Source organism: Desmodus rotundus, chromosome 2 (assembly GCF_022682495.2).
Source record: "Desmodus rotundus isolate HL8 chromosome 2, HLdesRot8A.1, whole genome shotgun sequence".
NCBI classification, from domain to species: domain Eukaryota; kingdom Metazoa; phylum Chordata; class Mammalia; order Chiroptera; family Phyllostomidae; genus Desmodus; species Desmodus rotundus.
This window is the reverse complement of record NC_071388.1, coordinates 108262239-108282067: the sequence shown is the minus strand read 5'-3', so window position 1 is coordinate 108282067 and position 19829 is coordinate 108262239. Positions and strand designations below refer to the sequence as shown.

General features: G+C 39.1%; 1 protein-coding gene and 1 pseudogene across 3 annotated transcripts in view; one reads left to right on the top strand and one right to left on the bottom strand.

The window, feature by feature from the left end:
* The window catches only part of UGGT1 (UDP-glucose glycoprotein glucosyltransferase 1), a 213073-nt gene that overhangs the window by 109667 nt on the left and 83577 nt on the right, over window positions 1–19829 (top strand). For all 3 annotated transcript variants that reach the window (XM_053918537.1, XM_053918538.1, XM_024569684.3), the window contains exon 18: window positions 19071–19235. In XM_053918537.1, the coding sequence (XP_053774512.1) occupies window positions 19071–19235 (165 nt within the window). The remainder of the gene's footprint in view (window positions 1–19070; window positions 19236–19829) is intronic.
* Window positions 2040–2759, bottom strand: LOC112313108 (jupiter microtubule associated homolog 2-like; annotated as a pseudogene).

Sequence of the window (19829 nt, the reverse complement as noted above, 5' to 3'; positions counted from 1 at the left end):
AGGTTGAGAACAGGATGCTAATAGTTAATCAATCTTCCAGATACAGACAGCTCTAATGTCTAGAGCATTTTCCAAATGCAGATGACCATCCCCATCGGCCTCACAGAAGCAGAAACTCCTCTTCTGCTTCTCCCAGTGACCAGACTGTGCAGACACTTGAAATCCACGCCTAAGGCCCCAGGGAGGAAAAGGGGGTAAAGACGAGGAGAAAAGACTGGAGTTGTCACTGCTGCCTAGAGGCTCTTGCTGTAGCTCATGTTTCCCTCATCCCCCCCAGGCCTCTCTTCCCATCTTTGGTTTCCCCATCTCCACCCCAGAAATTCCTGCCAGGGGACAGAGCTAGAGTTCTTCCTGTCATTCGGCTGACAGTGGGAGTAAAAACATAAGGGCCAGCAGTACATCAGGGTTCTTCCTAGCAACCCAATTTGGAACTCACAAATCATTTTCTTGTATATGAAAAAAAATGTAGTTATAAATGGCAGCTCATTTCCGCCATTAGCACATTTCATTTTAAGTTAAACAAATTAGTGTATTTGGCCTTCAAAGCTAACCACCACTTACGACATTTTTTAATGTGGAAAAAAAGCTGCATTCCAAAGAAATTTCTTAAAAAATGACTATTTGAAGCATGGACAGGAAGTACTTGATAAAGTCACATGGAACGAGTATTTCTTCGCTGCACAGTTAGCAGGACAACTGAAAGGAGGGAAACTCTTTGGTTGACAAAACCACATGCAGATCTCCTCAAAGGGCTGGGTGTGAGAAGTGGGGTTTGGCAGGCAGCTCCTGCAGGCACTTCGTGTCTCAGCCACTGTGATTATAATTAAACACAGATGTTTATTTCCTCAATTTTAAGAATGATGAAGACATTTTTACCACCTGGCATTTGCTCTGTAGGCACCCATAACAAAAGCCACAACCACACCCTTTCCCCTGTTAGTTATTGGTCCAGCATGAGTGAGTGGAGACTATACCCTTCAGAAGCTGAATGTGAGAAACTTCTGCCTGACCAAGTAAAGCAACTCCACTGGCCAGGTGAGGCTTTGCTGCCAAACTAGTAAATCTCCTAGCCTATGGTTTCCAAGTCTCTTCTGGAAAAGGAATATAGTCCAGAGATTCTGCAGAGCTTTATAAAGGGTGGCCTAAGCAAACTTTTTTACTTTGGTATACCTGAGTAACTTTTTCCTAGAAAGGTGTCACAAATAGACCAGTTACTAGTCATTTACGCAAAGCTGCTGTTTAAGAATAGCTCTTTAGGTATTATTAAAGAATTAAAACCTAAGAATCCAATGTTCTCAAGCATATCTCCTACCCAATATCAGCAGGAATAAAGTAAGACACATGAAGGATTTAAATGACCCAATTACCTGGATGTATCTGGACAGTTTTAGTCTTGCAGAAGTCAGTGGGTCTTGCAGATAGAGGAACTGTCCACATTGCTGGTAAAGGGCAAAGGCCAAGACTTAGGGATGAGAGAAAAAAAGAAACAATTCACAAGCAAAACCAGTCTGTGAATAGACCAAGACCAAGTCCCTCGTGAGTGAAAGGCAGATTCCTGTGAGATCACCACAGAGGATCAGGGTAAAAGTCTCTCCGTAAAGCATAAGAGTTTGAACAACTTTTTGGTTTATGTCCAGCATTGTTTCTAGATTTCTAAGGCTTTAAACTCTGCTACTATGTGAAGTGATTTCTAGATAGCACTGGCTGGCAGACTGCTGAAGCCACAGAACATGGAATATCCCACTTCATCAGGCTCCTGTGGCCTTGCACCAGCTCCCCACATAGCCCATCTGAGAGTTCCTCACATCCAAAATTAGAGTGTTCACCAAGGAGTCACATTTCCTCCACAAAGATGTGTTTATTGGCAGTCTGGAAGGCATGGTCCTCTGCAGATCTCATGGTGGCAGTGGAACCTGAGCAGTGGCTTCAGATAAGCAGCAGACCCTTCTCCCATGCCCCTTTCCTTTGGACTAAAGGAAACTATTTGAAATCCTATCTTTTGAGTTTCTTATCTGGCTACAGGGGAAGCAGTAGCTTCTCTAGTAGATGGAGATGCTGGATTCGCCTCCAGGTGGATTCAGTACTTTGTTGTGAGATCAAGGCTGTGGGCCCAATTTGGGCTCACAGCTGTCAATGGTGGGCGTTGGCTGGGGCTCCTGAGCAAGGTCTGCTTCTCTCCAGCCACCTTTCTCACCCAGCTCTTCTCTGGGCAAGGTGCTCGTTGTGCCTTTAAGGTCCAATTTTTGGTCTTCCTCACACAAGAGTATGTGGTCCTTGGGTTTGTTTGGGTGTGCCAAGGGTAAAGTGGCGGTCACTGGTGACCCAAAATGTTACTAGTCTTCCCACCAGGTGAGTTCAGACACTGGACTATGCACAGGTGTTGATTCCTCAAAGATACCACTTCCTTTTCTCCCTGGGGGGTTGGTTCTCTTAGGAATGTTTTGAGGTTCTTCAGTTGGTCCCAAAATATTCGATGCTATCCTGTTGGGTCAGCTTGAAGGAAGACCTTCTTCTGGACTTCCAAAAAGATTGCTTGATGCTCCTCCTGGAGGCTTCATGGCTCTCTAGCCCTCAGCAGAGACACTGGCAGCCGTGAGAGCACATCCGCTTGTTTGCCCATCTCTCTGATGTGAAGCTGAGGCTGTGGCTCTGTGAGGTCACCTGATAGCCTCCCCTCTGGCCGTGCCCGCACCCACACCCACACCCGAGTTGCACCTGGAGCTGGTTCGGCCACCCTCGCTCTCCAAAACGAGGGACATGTCGCCTGCTTCTCAGCCCTTCATTGTCTGGGCTTTGTTTGTTGTTGTTCTTCCCATTCTTGTAGATGGAGGGTTAGGTTGTTTATTTGAAATGTTTCTTATCTTTTTTAGGTAGACTTCTATTACTATGAACTTTCCTCTCAGGATTGCTTTTGCTGTGCCCCATAAATTTTGGACTGTTGTGAGTTCATTTTCATTTGTTTCCAGAAACTTTTTGATTTCTTCCTTGATCTCATTCTTAACCCATTCATTGTTTAATAGCATGCTATTCAATCTCCATGAATTTGAATATTTTTGAGTTTTTTTCCTTGAGGGTGGTTTTTAGTTTCAGTCCCTTGTGGTCAGAGAAAATGCTTGTTATGATTTCAGTTTTCTTGAATTTGATGAGGCTTGTTTTGTGTCCTATCATGTGGTCTATCTTTGAAAATGTTCCATGTGCATTTGAAAAGAACGTGTATTTTGCTTCTTTGCGATGAAAGGTTCTATATATATCAGTTAAGTCCATTTGATATGGGGCATTGTTCAATGCTGAATCTCTTTGTTGATATTTTGTTTAGAAGATATATCCATTTTTGACAGTGGGGTATTAAAATCCTACAGGATAAGTGTGTTACTGTTTATATCTTTCTTGAAGTCCTCCTGGATTTTTCCTTATGTATTTGGGTGCTCCTATGTTGGGTGAATATATGTTTATAAAGAAGTGTCCTTCTGGGTCTCTTTTTATGGCCCTTGTTTTGAAGTCTATTTTTTCTGATATGAGTTTTGCTACACCAGTATTTTTTTTCTGCCCATTTGGTTAGAATATTTTTTTCCAACCCTTTACTTTCAGTCTGTGTAGGTCTTTTGTTCTGAGGTGGGTCTCTTGTAGGCAGCAGGTGTGCAGATCATTTTATCTTATCCTTTCAACTGCCCTATGTCTTTTAATGAGTGTATTTAATTAATTTATATTTAAGGTTATTATTGATAGGTATTTATTCATTTTCCCCCCATTGTACCTGTGTTCCTCTCTCTGTCTTTTTCTTCCTCTTCTCATAGCAGTCCTTTTAGCATGTCTTGCATTGCTGATTTGTTGGAGGTGTAATTTTTAAGCATCCTTTTGCCTGTGAAACTCCTTATTTCACTTTCTATTTTCATTGAGAGCCTTGTTGGATAGAGTAGTCTTGTTTGCAGGTCATTGCTTTTCATTACTTGGAATATTTCTTGCCATTCCCTTCTGGATTGCAGTGTTTTTGTTGAGAAATTGGCTCTTAGCCTTATCGGAGTTCCCTTGTATGTTACTTCTTGTTTTTCCCTTACTGCTTTTAAGAATCTCTCTGTGTCTTCAAAACTTGGCATTTTACAATCCCTATTAGAGTACCCATGACATATTTCACAGATATAGAACAAACATTTCAGAAATTCATATGGAACCATAAACGACCCCGAATAGCTGCAGCAAGTTTGAGAAAGAAGAACAAAGCAGGAGGGATCACAATACCTGATATCAAACTGTATTACAAGGCCACTGTCATCAAAACGGCCTGGTACAGGCATAAAAACAGGCACATAGACCAATGGAACAGAACAGAGAGCCCAGAAATAAACTCAAGTCTTTACGGTCAATTAATATTTGACAAAGGAGGCAGGAGCATACAATGGAGCAAAAACAGCCTCTTCAACAGATGGTGTTGGGAGATCTGGACAGCTACGTGCAAAAAAAATGAAACTCGATCACCAACTTACGCCACACACAAAAATAAACTCAAGATGGATAAAAGACTTAAATATAAGTCATAACACCATAAAAGTCCTCGAGGAAAACATTGGCAGGAAAATCTCAGACGTTCCATGCAGCAACATCCTCACAGACACATCCCCTAAAGCAAGGGACATAAAGGAAAGAATAAAGAAATGGGACCTCATCAAAATAAAAAGCTTCTGCATGGCTAAAGAAAACAGTGCCAAATTTCAAAGAGAACCAACAGTATGGGAAAACATATTTGCCAATGATACCTCAGACAAGGGCCTGATCTCCAAAATATATAAAGAACTCACACGACTCCACTCCAGGAAGACAAACAACCCAACTAAAAAATGGGCAAAGGACTTGAACAGACACTTCTCCAAGGAAGACATACAGAGTGCCCAGAGACATATGAAAAGATGCTCAGCATCACTAGCCATCAGAGAGATGCAAATTAAAACCACAATGAGGTACCATCTCACACCAGTCAGAGTGGCCAACATAAACAAATCCACAAACAAATGTTGGAGAGGATGCGGAGAAAAGGGAACCCTAGTGCACTGTTGGTGGGAATGCAGACTGGTGAGGCCACTGTGGAAAACAGTATGGAATTTCCTCAGAAAACTAAAAATGGACCTGCCCTTTGACCCAGCAATTACGCTGCTGGGATTATACCCTAAGAACCCTGAAACACCAATCCAAAAGAATCTGTGCACCCCAATGTTCATAGCAGCACAATTTACAATAGCCAAGTACTGGAAGCAACCTAAGTGCCCATCAGCAAACGAGTGGATCCAAAAACTATGATATATTTACACAATGGAATTCTACGCAGCAGAGAGAAAGAAGGAGCTTATACCCTTTGCAACAGCATGGATGGAACTGGAGAGCATTATGCTAAGTGTAATAAGCCAGGTGGTGAGGGACAAATACCGTATGATCTCACCTTTAACTGGAACATAATCAATAGAAGAAAAAAGCAAACAAAATATACCAGAGACATTGAAGTTAAGAACAATCTAACAATAGCCGGGGGGGAGTGGGGTGGGGTCAGTGGGAAGAGGGGATTACAGGAACTAATATAAAGGACCCATGGACAAAATCAAGGGGGAGGGTGGAGGTGGGAGAGGGAGGTGAGTTCAGCTGGGGTGGGGTGCAGGGATGGGTAGAAAAGGCATACAACTGTAATTGAATAACAATAAAAATTAAAAAAAAAACTTGGCATTTTAATTTGATTTGTCTTGGAGTCATCCTCTTTGGGTTCATTTGATTAGTATCCTCTGCTTCCTGAACTTGGGTGGCTTTTCCCCTCTCCAGGTTTGGGAAGTTTTCTGTCACTTTTCTTCAAGAGGGTTTCTGTCCCTTGTTCCTTTTCTTCTTCTTCTGGTGTTCTTATGATTCTATTATTGTTGCGTTTCATGTTGTCTTGCAATTCTCTGAAGTTATATTCATATATTTTGAGTATTTTTTTGTGCAGTGGCTCTACCTCAGTATTTCTTTCTGTATGGTCTTCCAGCTCACTAATTCTGTGCTCTGCTTCATCCAACCTGCTTGTGATTTCCTTCTTGTGTATTTTTTATTTCAGAAATTGTATTTTTCAGTTCTTCCTTGTTCTTGGTTATAGTTTCTATTTCCTTTTTCAGACTGTTTTAGTTCCCATGTAGTTCCTTGTAGTTGTCTGAGTTCCTTGAGCATCCCTATCACCATTCTTTTGAATTCTATATGTGACAGTGCTTTCCTCCATTTCATTTAGCTCTTTTACCGAGAGTCTTCCATGCCTTTTGATTGAGGGTTCTTTTTTGTCTCTGTGTTGAAGGTGACTCTTTTTGTTTGTTTCTACAGTTCCTGATGCTCTGCTTTGCTAGCTATCTTAGTACGGTGGATCTGTGGTAGGCATTCTGTGGGACTCAGTGGTACAGTCTCTTTGATCTCCTTGTCTGGATGTTCTAGGTTTGTCCTTTCTTCCATCTGTGTGGACTCTGTTGTTGTACTTGGTCTTTACTTGTTGATGGCTTCCTTTTTGGTGGATTCTCCCCTCCAGTGGGTTTACCGATATTCACATCTCACTCCTTGTCTTGTATGTGATCAGTGTCAGGTCGAAGGTAGAATAGAGGAAGAAAGTGGGAGAGTATTCTATGGGGTTTAAAGTACTAACAAGCAGAGAACAGATAGGAAGTCCTTTCAAGAAGTACAGTAATAACTGATATTTCACCAAAGTAGCCACTTTTTATAAAAGGTGAAAAATAGGTAAGACTCTTATTAGAAGGGAAAAAGAATGAGTTGACTTTAGAAAACAGAGCACTTATGGTAGGTTATATGGTGAGATATAGTGAGAGTAAGGGATAGAAAATTGATGTAGTGTGTGAGAGTATAAAGTGGACCACAACATTAATTAAGCTCAGTAAGATGACAAAATGGATGGGTAAGACCAGGGTAGGGTGCTGTGTTAGATATGGAATAACAATAATATGTTTGGAAATATAATCTGAATAAAAAGAATAAAAAGTAATAGATCAAGAGTAGTGTGTTATTGGAATATGAGTGAAGTGAAAGAAGAAAAATTAAAATGCAGTATGAAGGAGAGAGTAAAGAAAAACAATTAAACAATGAAATCAAAGAAATAAAACCAAAAAAAGATAATGAAAAGTAGAGAAATAAAATAAAAATTAAAAATTAAAAAATATATATATAAATAAAATGTAGGTTCTGAAGCATAGTGAAGTGAAATTTGTCTCAGGTTTTGGTTTTAGCCTTCTTCCTTGTTTCTGGATCTCTCTTTGGTCTTCTCAGAGTTCCAGGTCTTTTTGTCTTATGCTGAGGAAAAAAAAGTCTCTTGCTGACTTTAAACCTGCCAAGAGGATTTTGCTATTTTCCTGGACACTGCAGGCAGGGGGATCTGGGCACCATTTTTTAATTTTTTACCCCTTTCTTGTGTTTCTGCCTGACTGCGGCTTGGTCTGGGCTACAGTATTCACGGGTGCCCAGTTTCAGGCCAATGCCCTCAGAGTGTTGTGTGGCTCACATTGTCCACTGCATATATGCACCAGGCCAGCGCCTCTAATCTACCTCATTGCTCAACCCTTTGATTAGTCCCTGAGTGCACTGAGTGGGAGCAAATCCCACCCCTCCTCCTCCCTCTTTGTTTGCCTGGGCCTGCCTATGCCCAAAATCCCTTCAGGGCACTTAAGTTGCCCTATTGAATTAAGTCTCTCTGGGCACTGCTACCTCTCTGAGTCTCTGGTGTTCCCCTTTGATTGATCCGTGAGATGCCCTGTGTGGGAGCAAATCATGCCCCCTGAGCCCTACCCCCCACCACCTTCTACTTACTAGCTTGGTAACTTAGTGCTGGAGGCCCTTGCACAGAGGCTGAAGGCCTCTTTTTTTTTTTTTTTTTTTTTTTTTTTTTTTGAGCGAATTCCCCTGGTTTGCAGCATGCTGTTCCTATCAAGCTCCCGGCTTTCCACACAGATCTATTTTCTTACCAGTCCAGAGACTGTCTGGGTCACGGCCAGTCGTGGTCCTTCTCTTCTCCCATCTCCAGTTGTCATCTGGATCCCCAGTTTCTCTGGTACTGTTCTAGCTGTCAATCACAGCCCCAGCCAGGATATGCGACCAGCTGTGTATCTCTTACTTTGTCCTAATCCCCTCAGCGACTTTTAGCGTGCAGGTCTCTCCCGAAGGAAGTGGGTCTGTGAACTTGCAGGTTTGGGAGGATAGGGAGCTGGAAAGTCACAATCACTCACCCAGCTCTCCGCCAAAGCTTCTGTGGGAGCTATGGCCTGTGGGGCAGGGCTGGGGGACTGTCCTGTGGGTGCACCAAATCTCTTTACTGTCTGTTTTTAGACATGCTCTGCAATGTTTGGTTTCTTAATATCAGCAGGAATTCTGTTGGCTCTTCATTGTGTTCCTCGGAAAATTGGCTAGGTGTCCCAGGGTGCACCTCTCAACTGGGAGCAAGTGGATTCAGCCCCCATCTACCTCACCACCATCTCCCCCTCTCCCTTTCTTTTTTTTAAATCAAAGTCGTATAGTTTTCAGTGTACAAATCTTTTACCTCCTTGGTTATATTTATTCCCAACTATTTTATTGTGTTTGATGCTATTGCGAGTGGGGATTTTTTTCTCTAGATATTTTGTTGTTGGTGTATGGAAAGGCAAATGATTTGAATGTTGATTTTTCCTGCAAGTTTACTGAATTGGTTGATTATTTCTAATAGTTTTTTTTGGTGGAGTCTTCAGGATATTCTACATATAAGATCATATCATCTGCCCACTGAATTGGTTGATTATTTCTAATAGTTTTTTTTGGTGGAGTCTTTAGGATATTCTACATATAGGACCATATCATCTGCCCATGAAGGCAGTTTATTTTTACTTCTTTCTTACTGATGTGGATTCCTTCTATTTCTTTTTCTTGCTTGATTGCTTTTGCTAGGACTTTCAGAACTATATTGAGTAGTAGCGGTGACAGTGGGTACTTTTGTTTTCTTCCTGATCTTAGAGGAAATACTTTTTTTAGTCTTGTACCTTTGAGTATGATGTTAACTGTGGGCTTGTTATATATAGCCTTTATTATGTTAGGTAGGTTCCTTCTATACTCAATTTTTCATTACTTTTTGTCAAATGCTTTTTCTGCATCTGTTGAGATGATCATATGATTCTTATCTTTCATTCTATTAATACGGTACATCACATTTATTGATTTGCATATGTTGAGTCATCCTTGCATCCTTGGGATAAATTCTAGTTGATCTTAGTGTATGACCCTTTTAATGTACTGTTGAATATAATTTGCCAATATTTTGTTGAGAATGTTTGCATTAACATTCATCAGGGATATCAGCCTGTAGTATTCTTTTCTTGTAGTGCCCTTGTCTGTCTCTGGTGTCAGGGTAATGCTGGCCTCATAAAATATTTTTGGGAGTCTTCTGTTTTCTTCAATTTTTTGGATAAGTTTGAGAAATATTGGCATCAACTCTTCTTTAAATGTTTGGTAGAATTCTCCAGGGAAATCATGTGGTCCTTTTCTTTGTTGGGAGGTTTTTGGTTACTGATTCATACTTCTTACTCATTGGTCTATTAAGCTTTTCTATTTCTTCATGAAGCAGTAGGTTGTATGTTTCAAGGACTTTCTCTATGTCTTCTAGGTTGTCCATTTTGTGCATATTTGTTTATAGTAGTCTTTTATGATCCTTTGTATTTCTTTGTTATCAGTTGTAATCTCTTTTCTTTCATTTTTGATTTTATTTATTTGATATTTTTTCTCTTTTTTTCTTAGTTAAGTCTATCTCAAGGTTTGTCAGTTTTGTTTATCTTTTCAGGAAACCAGCATATAGTTTTGTTGATCTTTCTTACTGTTTTTCTGGGTCCATTTCTTTTATTTTTGCGCTGATCTTTATTTCCTGATGATTTTTTAATTTTTCTTTCTGCCCACTTTGGGCTTAGTTTGTTCTTCTTTGTCTAGTTCCTGGACATGTAAAGGTAGATTGTTTATTTGATATCTTTATCTTTTCTTAATGTAAGCATTTATCCTTATAAACTTCCCTCTTAGAACTGATTTTGCGGTACCCCATAAGTTTTGGTATGTGGTGTTTCCATTTTTGTTTCAATATATTTTATATCTTTTTTATTTCTTTTTGACTCATTAGTCATTTAATTTCCACATATTTGTGAATTTTCCAGCTTTTCTCCTGCTGTTGATTTCTAGAATGCTTCTCGTGTGCTTGGGAAGAGTGTGTATTCTGCTTCTGTTCGATAAAATATTATGTAATGTCTGGTAAGTCCATTTGGTCTAAAGTGTGGATCAATCCCACTGTTTCCTTACTGATGTTCTGTCAGGATTATTTATCCTTTGTCGACAGTGAGATGTTGAACTCTCCTACTAATGTTGTTTTCTATTCCTTTTTTGAGATCTATTAGTATTTGTTTAATATATTTAGGTGCTTTGATGTTGGGTGCATATATATTTACAATTGTTATATTTTCTTAAATGAATTGAACTCTATCATTGTATAATGACTTTTTTACTCTTGTTACAGTTTTTGGCTTAAACTATTATTTTGTCTGATACAAGTATAGCTACCCCTGCTCTCTTTTGGTTTCCACTTCCATAGAATCTTTTTTCATCCCTTCACTTTGAGCCTGTGTGTGTCCTTAAAGCTGCAGTGAATCTCTTATAGGCTCATATACTTGGGTTTTTATTTTTTTGAAATACATCTAGTCATTCTTTATTTTCTGTTTGGGGTATTTAATACAGTTACATTTAGAGTAATTACTCTTAGGTGAGGGATGTACTGATGCCATCTTATTAGCTATATTGTGGGTGTTTAATAGTTCCCTTGTTCCTTTCTTCCTTTTTTATTACCTTCCTTGGTGAGTTGATGATTTTCCATAGTGGTATGCTTTGATTCCTTTATCTTTTGGGAGTCTACAGTAGATTTTTGCTTTGTGGTTACTATTCAAGGGTATGTAAAACATCTTATATAAATCTCTTTTACTTTGGTAAAAACTTATCTTTTGTCACATACAAAAACTCTACCCTTTTATTCCATCCCTTTTCCTGTTTTTGATTTCACAATTTACCTCTTCTTTTTTTTTAAATTAAAAAAAATTTTTATTCAGTTACAATTGTCTGCATAATCAACAAAAGAAAAAAGCAAACAAAATATAATCAGAGACATTGAAATTAAGAACAGTGTAACAATTTACCTCTTCTTATAGTTTGTATTCATTAACAAATTATAGCTGTAGTTATTTTTAATACTCTTGTCCCTTAACTTTTATACTAGTGTTAAGTGGTCAACATACCACCATATTACAGTATTACAATATTCCGAATTTCACTCTCTATTTACCTGTCGGGGGGCTTTAACGCAGCCCCCCAGGTTCCGCCACAGAAGAAGAAAAAGACTACCAAGACATGATCTGCTTGGGGAGGAAAGGTGGCCGTTTCTCTGAAGGGGAGAAGGGCCCTGAGCCTCTCTCTGCAGGGGCTTTTATTAGGTTCATTCGCATAGGAATATGGATAAAGCTCATCAATCATTGTCAGCCAGTAAGGGTTAAACAATACAAGATTTACAGAGAACTCTGAGGGCTTATTCTGAGTTACAGCCAATTAGTTAGAGGGCCATAAAACTTTAGGCGCCAGACTCATCTCAGGTCTGGACCCTTATCTCTTAAACTGAGGGTACAAATTAAGTAGGTTTCACAGGAATGTATGTATTTTTCTTAGGCCTGATTCCCCAGGGAATCCGCCCCTCCCAGCACAGGACTGCACTGCCCTCTGTTATTGCTTCAGGCTTAAGTCAGGCAAGGAAAGTAAGGCAGCCAAGAGATTAGGAGACTTCTTGCAGACAGAATGAGGACTCAGGCTATTTCAAAGCCGAGGGGCAAGGGTCCATCACCCCCTTTTTCACAGCCCCCTGAGTCCTTCCCTGCGGGCCTCTTCCGTGACCAGAACCTGTCTTAGGTTGATCCTCCCTTGAGGATTCTTACCCGTCATTGGCTAACTGGCCAAGCTCAGGGCCAAGCAGGGTGAAGTGGGCAGAGGTGGTACACCTGCCAGGGAGACAAGCTTTGTCTCCTTAGTGGCTTATGGTCCCAACTCTGACTCAGCCTTAACCATGAGGGGTTACAGCCTCTGAAACCAGGCAGGGCGGTTCCCAACATTTACCTTACCAATGTGTTATATGTTTTCATGTTACTGATTATCATCCTTTCATTTTGGCTTAAAGAACTCTTCTTGACATTTCTTGTAAGGCAGGTTTAGTGGGGATGAATTCTCAACTTTTGTCTGGGAAAGTCTTCTACTTTTTCATTCCTAAAGGATAACTTTGCCAGTAGAGTGTTTTTGCAGGCAGGCTTTTTTTTTTTTTTTTTTCCTTTCAGCAAGTTGAATATATCATTCCAGTCTTCTAGCCTGCGAGATTTCTGCTGAGAAATCTGCTGATAACCTTCCTTGGTAAGTTACAAGGTTCTTTTCTCTTGCTGCTTTTAATGTTCTCTCTTTGTCTTTGACTTTTGACAGTTTTATTGTAGTATTATGTCTGTTGCAGAGGATCTCTTAAGTTGATTTTGTTTGGTGACTTATGAGCTTCATGAACTTGGATATCCAGATCTCTTCCCAGATTTGAGAAGTTCTCAACCATTTTTTAAAATAAGCTCTCTGCCCCTTCTCCATCTTGTTTCTGACACTTCAATAATTTGCAGTTATCCATATACCATTTATTTCTTTCATTCTATTTTCTTTATTCTTCTCAGACTGTAAAATTTCAAAGTCCTTATCTTCTAACTCAGATTTTTTTCTTCTGGTTGATCTGATATTAATGCTATTTCATTTTTCAGTTCATTCATTGTATTTCTTAGCTCCATAATTTCTTTTTGGTTCTCTTATTATGATTTCTCTGTTTTTGTTAAACTTCTAATTTTGTTTATCTATTGTTTTCATTATTTTATTGATTTTTCTTTCTATGTGTTTTTGTAGCTCATTGCGTTTCCTTAAAACAACTATTTTGAATTATTCATTGGGTAAATCACAGGTCTTCATGTCTTTGGGATCAGTTATTAGAAGATTAGTTTGATTCTGTGATGATGTTGTGCTTTCTGGATTTTTCGTATTTCTTATAGTTTTGCATTGCTTTCTTTGCCTTTGAAATAGCAATAACTTCCTTTAGTCTTTTCCAAATACCTTTGGGAGAGAAATAACTTTGTGAGAGAAATACCTTTCTTCAAGCCTTCTAGGAATTCTGAGGCATTCTGTCTGTGGATATACCTACTTCATATTCGTGTTACCTCTTGTACAGAATTCAGGATGTTTGTATAAATTCTCTTGATTCTACACTGCCTAATGTTGGATGCTGACCAGCCCCTTTTTTGGTTTACCCTAAGGTGGCACTAAAGATCAAATTTTTTGTCTCTTTCTGGCCCACGTAATTGGGCTCACTTTCTGGCTCACTATCCATCTGGCAAAACTCAGTCTTGCTGCCACTGTCAGGAGTATACGCTGGGAGCCGGCTATAGCGTAGGTGTGTGTGTGGGTGAGGTACATGGAGCACGAGTGCTGTGAGCCATTTGGGGAAATCTGTGGGTGAGATGTCCTCGTAGCTCATTGGGTGTACATCTTGATATAGTCAGTAAGATCTGCCTCCATTAATTGCCCTATGAAGCAATGTCTGCTGCCCTCCCAACCTCTTTCCACTCCTGGTTGTACAGCTCACAATTCAGTAGTCTGAATGGGGTGAGAGAAAAATGAGCCTCTATGGCAGTATCCCCGAGAGCTGGGGGAGCCAGTTACATACTCATTTGCTCTCATTTTCCTCTGCAGAAGAAATTATGGGCACAGAAGATCTCTTTGGACCCTAAGCTGCACTGCCTTGGGGGAGGGGTGATATGGGTAAAGTCATACTGTTTCTCTTACCCTCTTTAGTGTGTCCAAACTTGCAGTTTTTTGTTCCAGTGGTGTCCTGGAACATCTCTGCTGGAAAACTGGACTTCCACGAAGGCTCTCATATCCATGAGTGATTGCTTAAGACATATTTTTCCAGGGGTTCCCAGGCTGTGGCCAAGAGGGGCTGGAGCTACTTCATTGACCAAGCAGGGTCCAGAGCCAGGGCTGAAGTCTGTATGCTTATCACTTGATGCACTGGTGGGCAAACTCTGCCTGGGTCACTTGGCATATTGTGCTGGATGCCAGAGCTCTCACTTTTGTGTGTGGATGGAGCCAAATTGTTGTAGGAAAGACATCTTATTCCGCCATGATGCTGATACTACTTCACTTTAGTGCTATATCTTTGTGTTATGATATATCAGGTTAGGCTTTTGAGTTGAAGCTGGTTATGAGATCTACTCAGGTTACACTGAAAATGGTTCTATCATATTGCAGCATTCTGTTCAGTCACTTACCTTTTATGGTTTTTTGAATAAAATAATATTGATATGGATGCCTAGTGATTTTTTTTCACATTTTCACAAGCAGCAAGAATAGTAGTATGTACAAAAAGAAAAGGTGAAATGAAAGGAATAAAGGACCACTTAGGGAATAACAATGATTTGAGGAAATTAATGGAATTTTATCTATTTCACTTTTGGAAAATGTTTAATTCTGATTTTCTCTATCCTATTGAAGAGAATATTAATGTTGCCCTTTTATTGGGATGATTGCTATATCAAAAGTATTTGCTTGAAAAGTATGGAATACAGTGGACAAATTGGCAAAAAGGGTATTTTTACATTTTGTCTTTTATGTGTTGAAATCTTCTTTTTTTGCCAAAGAATCAAATGGGTGTATCGCAGATAGAGCTACCCAGGAATTTCCCAGACTTGGCCATTTTCTTCACTTGTACTGATTAGTGACTGATTCCCATATACAAGATCATATTATTTGTATATACTACTTAATTTTCTAATGATTTGAGTAGACATGCACTCTCAAGAGAAGGATGTTATGAGATTCCTTGAAGGTCTAAGAATCTAATGATTTAGTAAGATATTTTTTAACTTGCAGGAGCCATACCACCATGCAAAATGTCCAAGAAAACAGATTTTTTTGAAAAGGAGAACTGAGTGCATTTAGCAAATATTATTACACTTAAGTATTTGTACCTTTGTTATAAATCTGAAGTTATGATATCTTCTATCTCAGATATTTGAAAGAAGTAATTATTTCTAAAAATGGACAGTGCAATTAAAGTAGAACTTTTATTTATTTATATTTTCCAGTATAATTTATTGATTATGCTATATGGTTGTCCCATTTCTCCCCCTTTATTCCCCTCTTCCCTGTACCCTCTCACTGGCATCCCCCCACCCCCCTTAGTTCATGTCCATGGGTCATACATATAAGTTCTTTGGCTTCTCCATTTCCTATACTATTCTTTACCTCCTTATGTGTATTTTGTACGTACCATTTATCCTTCTTATTCCCTGTACCTTTTCTTCCATTCTCCCCTTCCCCTTCGCTGCTGATAACACTCCCTGTGATCTCCATTTCTGTGATTCTGTTCCTGTTCTAATTGTTTGCTTAGTTTGTTTTTGTTTTTGGTTTTTTTTAGGTTCATTTGTTGATAGTTGTGATTTTGTTGTCATTTTACTGTTCATAGTTCTTGATCTTCTTCAATTTCTTAGATAAGTCCCTTTAACATTTCATATAATAAGGGCTTGGTGATGATGAACTCCTTGAACTGGACCTTATCTGGGAAGCACTTTATCTGCTCTTCCATTCTGAATGATAGCTTTGCTGGATAGAGGAATCTTGGATGTAGGTCCTTGCCTTTCATGACTTTCCAACCCCTTCTTGCGTGCAAGGTTTGTTTTGAGAAATCAGCTGATAGTCTGTCTAATGGGAACTCCTTTGTAGGTGACTGTCTCCTTTTCTCTTGCTGCTTTTAAGATTCTCTCCTTCTCTTTCATCTTGGGTAATGTAATTATGATGTGCCTTGGTGTGTGCTTCCTTGGGTCCAGCTTCTTTGGGACTCTGAGCTTCCTGGACTTCCTGGAAGTCTATTTCCTTTGCCAGATTGGGGAAGTTCTCCTTCATTATTTCTTCAAATAAGTTTTCAATTTCTTGCTCTTCCTCTTCTCCTTCTGGCACCATTAAGGTTTGGATGTTGGAATATTTAAAGATGTCCTGGAGGTTCCTAAGCCTCTCTTCATTTTTTTGGATTCTTATTTCTTCATCCTATTCTGTTTGAATGTTTATTTCTTCCTTCTGCTCCAAATCGTTGATTTGAGTCTTGGTTTCCTTCCCTTCAATGTTGGTTCCCTGTATATTTTTCTTTATTTCACTTTGCATATCCTTCACTCTTCCTCTATTTTGTGACCATACTCAACCATTTCTGTGGGCATCCTGATTACCAGTGTTTTGAACTGTGCATCTGATAGGTTGGCTGACTCTTCATCACTTAGTTCTACTTTTGGAGCTTTGATCTGTTCTTTCATTTGGGCCATTTTTCTTTGTCTGGGTGTAGCTGTTCCATTGTCAGGGGTGGAGCCTTAGTTATTTGCCAAGGTGGGGCAACCCACATTTCTGTATTGTTGTGCTATGTGTGGGGGAGGGGTCTGAAAGGGAACAATGCTGCTTGCTGGCTTCTGGGCGGCTTTCAGTCATTTCCCCTGCAACCTAGAAGCAAATTGGACCCTGTGGTGCTCTTTTCCCAGATGTGTGGGTTTGTATATGTTCTTGGACCCTGTGGGTCTCTCCAGCGAACTCTCCTGTGAGGCTAGGAGTTTCTCGTGCTGCCTCAACCCCCACAGGTTTTTACCACCAGAGGTTTTGAGGCTTTATTTCCCCACATAGGCATCCTGGGTTGCACAGTTTGTCTCACCCCCTGGTTGTTCCTCTTGGTTTATCTGCATGCAAATGTGGGACTGCCTGGTCTGCCAGCCATTGCCTTGACGCGCATACTCTGTTTCTGGCTGCCTGTCTCTACTCCTCCTACCAGTCTGGATAAATGTTTCTTCTTTAACTTCTTGGTTGTCAGACTTCATACAGTTCGATTTTTTGGTAGTTCTGGTTTTTTGTTTTGTTTTTAAATTTGTTCTTGTCCCTTTCTTTTTGTTTTTAAATTGGTTGTTTCCTTTTTTTTTTTTTTTTTTTTAATTTGTTGTCCTTCTTTTGGTTTTGGGAGGAGTCAAAGTGTATTTACTTACACATCGATCTTGGCTGGAAGTCTCTAAAGTAGAACTTTTAAACTTAAGAGAGTATCTTCTGATAGGTATGTATCTTTTAAAGCCAGCAAGATAACAGTAGTTAAGAAAAGTTCTAGCTTACAAATGCATACATTTTGTATTTGGCATATTAACCCTGAATCTTTATTAATCTCAATTGTCATTTGTGAGTGACTCATTCATAAAGCTTTTCCTGTAATGTTTTTAAATTTTTTATAATTAATATGTTTTGTGATCAGTTGATGGAAATTCTCATATTATAATTTTTAAACTTGATTCTTTGCGCCCTGGCTGGCGTGGCTCAGTGGATTGAGTGCTGGCCTGCGAACCAAAGAGTTGCTGGTTCAATTCCCGTTCAGGGCACATGCCTGGGTTGTGGCCAGGTCCCCAGTTGTGGGCATGTGAAAGGCAGCTACACCTTGATGTTTCTCTCCCTCTCTCCCTCCCTTCCCTTTTCGCTAAAAATGAATAAATAAAATCTTTAAAAATATATAAAAAATAATCTTGATTCTTTGATATTTGGGCTGCATTTTTTGTTAGTTGGTCTGATAAACTGTTTACAAGCTGTAGAAAGGGAAAGTGGATAGTCAAAACCTCCTTCTCCCATTCCCTGACTTTCACTTAGTTGCTATTTCCAGAGACCAACGATGTTACTTACTTTATATTGTTACTTACAGTTAGAATGTGGGTTTCGTTTTGTTGGGGGAATGGTTTTCAAAGTTCAAAGTATATTAAAATTGAGGTTTTACAAACTCTTTTGAACAGCTGAAATGTCAAAGAATTGAATTAATGTGGTTACAATTTTGGGAATGTAAATTTTAAAAGTTTAAACAATGCTTTGGAGAAAAGGCAGAAATCAAACCAGAAAGCCTTTCTGTCTGTGCCCTCTTTGGTCCCTTAGATAGGTCTGTACCATCAGTTGCTACTGTGGCTCGATCTGATTAGGAACTATGCAGTGTTTTGCTGCCATTTAGTATTAGTTACCCAATTGAAGTACTTCTCTGTGCTATCTAAAACATTTACATTTAAAAAATATCTGCTGCTTTCAGGAAATTTCAGGAGATGTTTGACAAGAAAGTTCTAAGGACCTCTTAATATCTTGCATAGTAATATAGTTTTAACTCTGAAAACTTAGTCTTGGGTCAGTGGTTGATATCTGGGGAATGTACCTGTGTTGACAGGGAAAAATATAGTTATCTGTTATATTTGCCATTTTGTTGGCCTGATATTTCCCTGCCAAGGGACCTCTTTTATCCTGGAGAAGGGAAAGGTTGAGCTCAGTATATTGTAGAGAGGTTTTTGAGCACTGTTTAATCACTGACTTTGTTTTTTCTGCCTGTGGAATTTCTTTTTTAGTAATATAGACTGTTTTTAATTTAATTTAATTTAAGATTGGGTGTAAGTGTTTCTTCTTAGGCTATCTGCCCAAGAGTGCTAATAATTTATGTCATTCTGTTGTCGTACTGCCCATTATAGTAGTCTGTAGCCACATGTGTCTTTTAAAATGGAAAGTAATTAATTTCAAGTTGTTACATGTAGTTAGTAGCTGCTGTATTGGACCTGGAAAGTGAAATATCTCCATCACTGCAGAAAGGTCTGGTGTATAGTTTTGACTGTAGTGTGTGTAATTCAGGTTTGGTAGCTTGGTATGCCTAAAATTGCTCCAACCCCCACCCCCAAACCGTTTCCTCATTTGCCAAGTTTTGTGTTTTTATAAAAACCCAGTAATTTAATCTCAGATTTACCCAATAGGATGTTAACTATGCAATCATCTGTGATATTTTTTAAAATAAATTTCTTTAGTTATTTCTTGGTGACCATATTTCTGTTGAGTTTTTGTTAGAATTTATATGTATGAAAAATATGCTTTGTTTCATTTGTCTTACAAGGAACAGAAATGTGCTGTTTGTGGTCCATTTGTTTTAGGAAGCAAGAGGTTACTATGAACAGACTGGAGTTGGTCTGTTGCCTGTCGTCCTGTTCAATGGAATGCCCTTTGAAAAGGAACAGCTAGATCCTGATGAGTTGGAAACCATCACAATGCACAAAATCCTGGAGACCACAACCTTCTTCCAAAGAGCAGTGTATTTGGTGAGTGGTATTTGAAGACTGATTTTGAAAGAGAATGGTTTGTTTCCATATGTAGTAGGCAGTAAAATTATTGAAGTATCACTGTTTCCTCTACATTATTCATAATTGGTTTGCAGATTTCTAGTAAGTTTTGCTATAATGAAAATATTCATGAGACTTTCTGTATATTGTTTTTTAAATTGCTAATTTTATTGGTTTCAGTATTAAATTTTAAAGATTGTTAGGAAGGTAGTCATTCTGGGAGACATTTGTTCTACTTGTAAGGATTTTGACTGGGAAATGGTTAAAATATTTCATTATGTAGTTATTGTTGAGTTATAACCTATATGCCATAAAATTCAGCCTTTTAAAGTAGACTGCTATTCATTGTTTTTTAGTGTATAAAAAGTTATGAAAGTATCATTTCTGTCTAATTTTAGAACATTATCATCACCCTCCAAAAAGCCGACACCTAGTAGCAGCTACTCTCCATTTTCCCTTATCTTATCCCTGTCAGCCATGAATCTATTTTCTCTGTCTATGGATTTGCTTGTTTGGACATTTTATATAAATGGATTGATACAATATGTGGTCCTTTGTGACTGATTGCTTTCA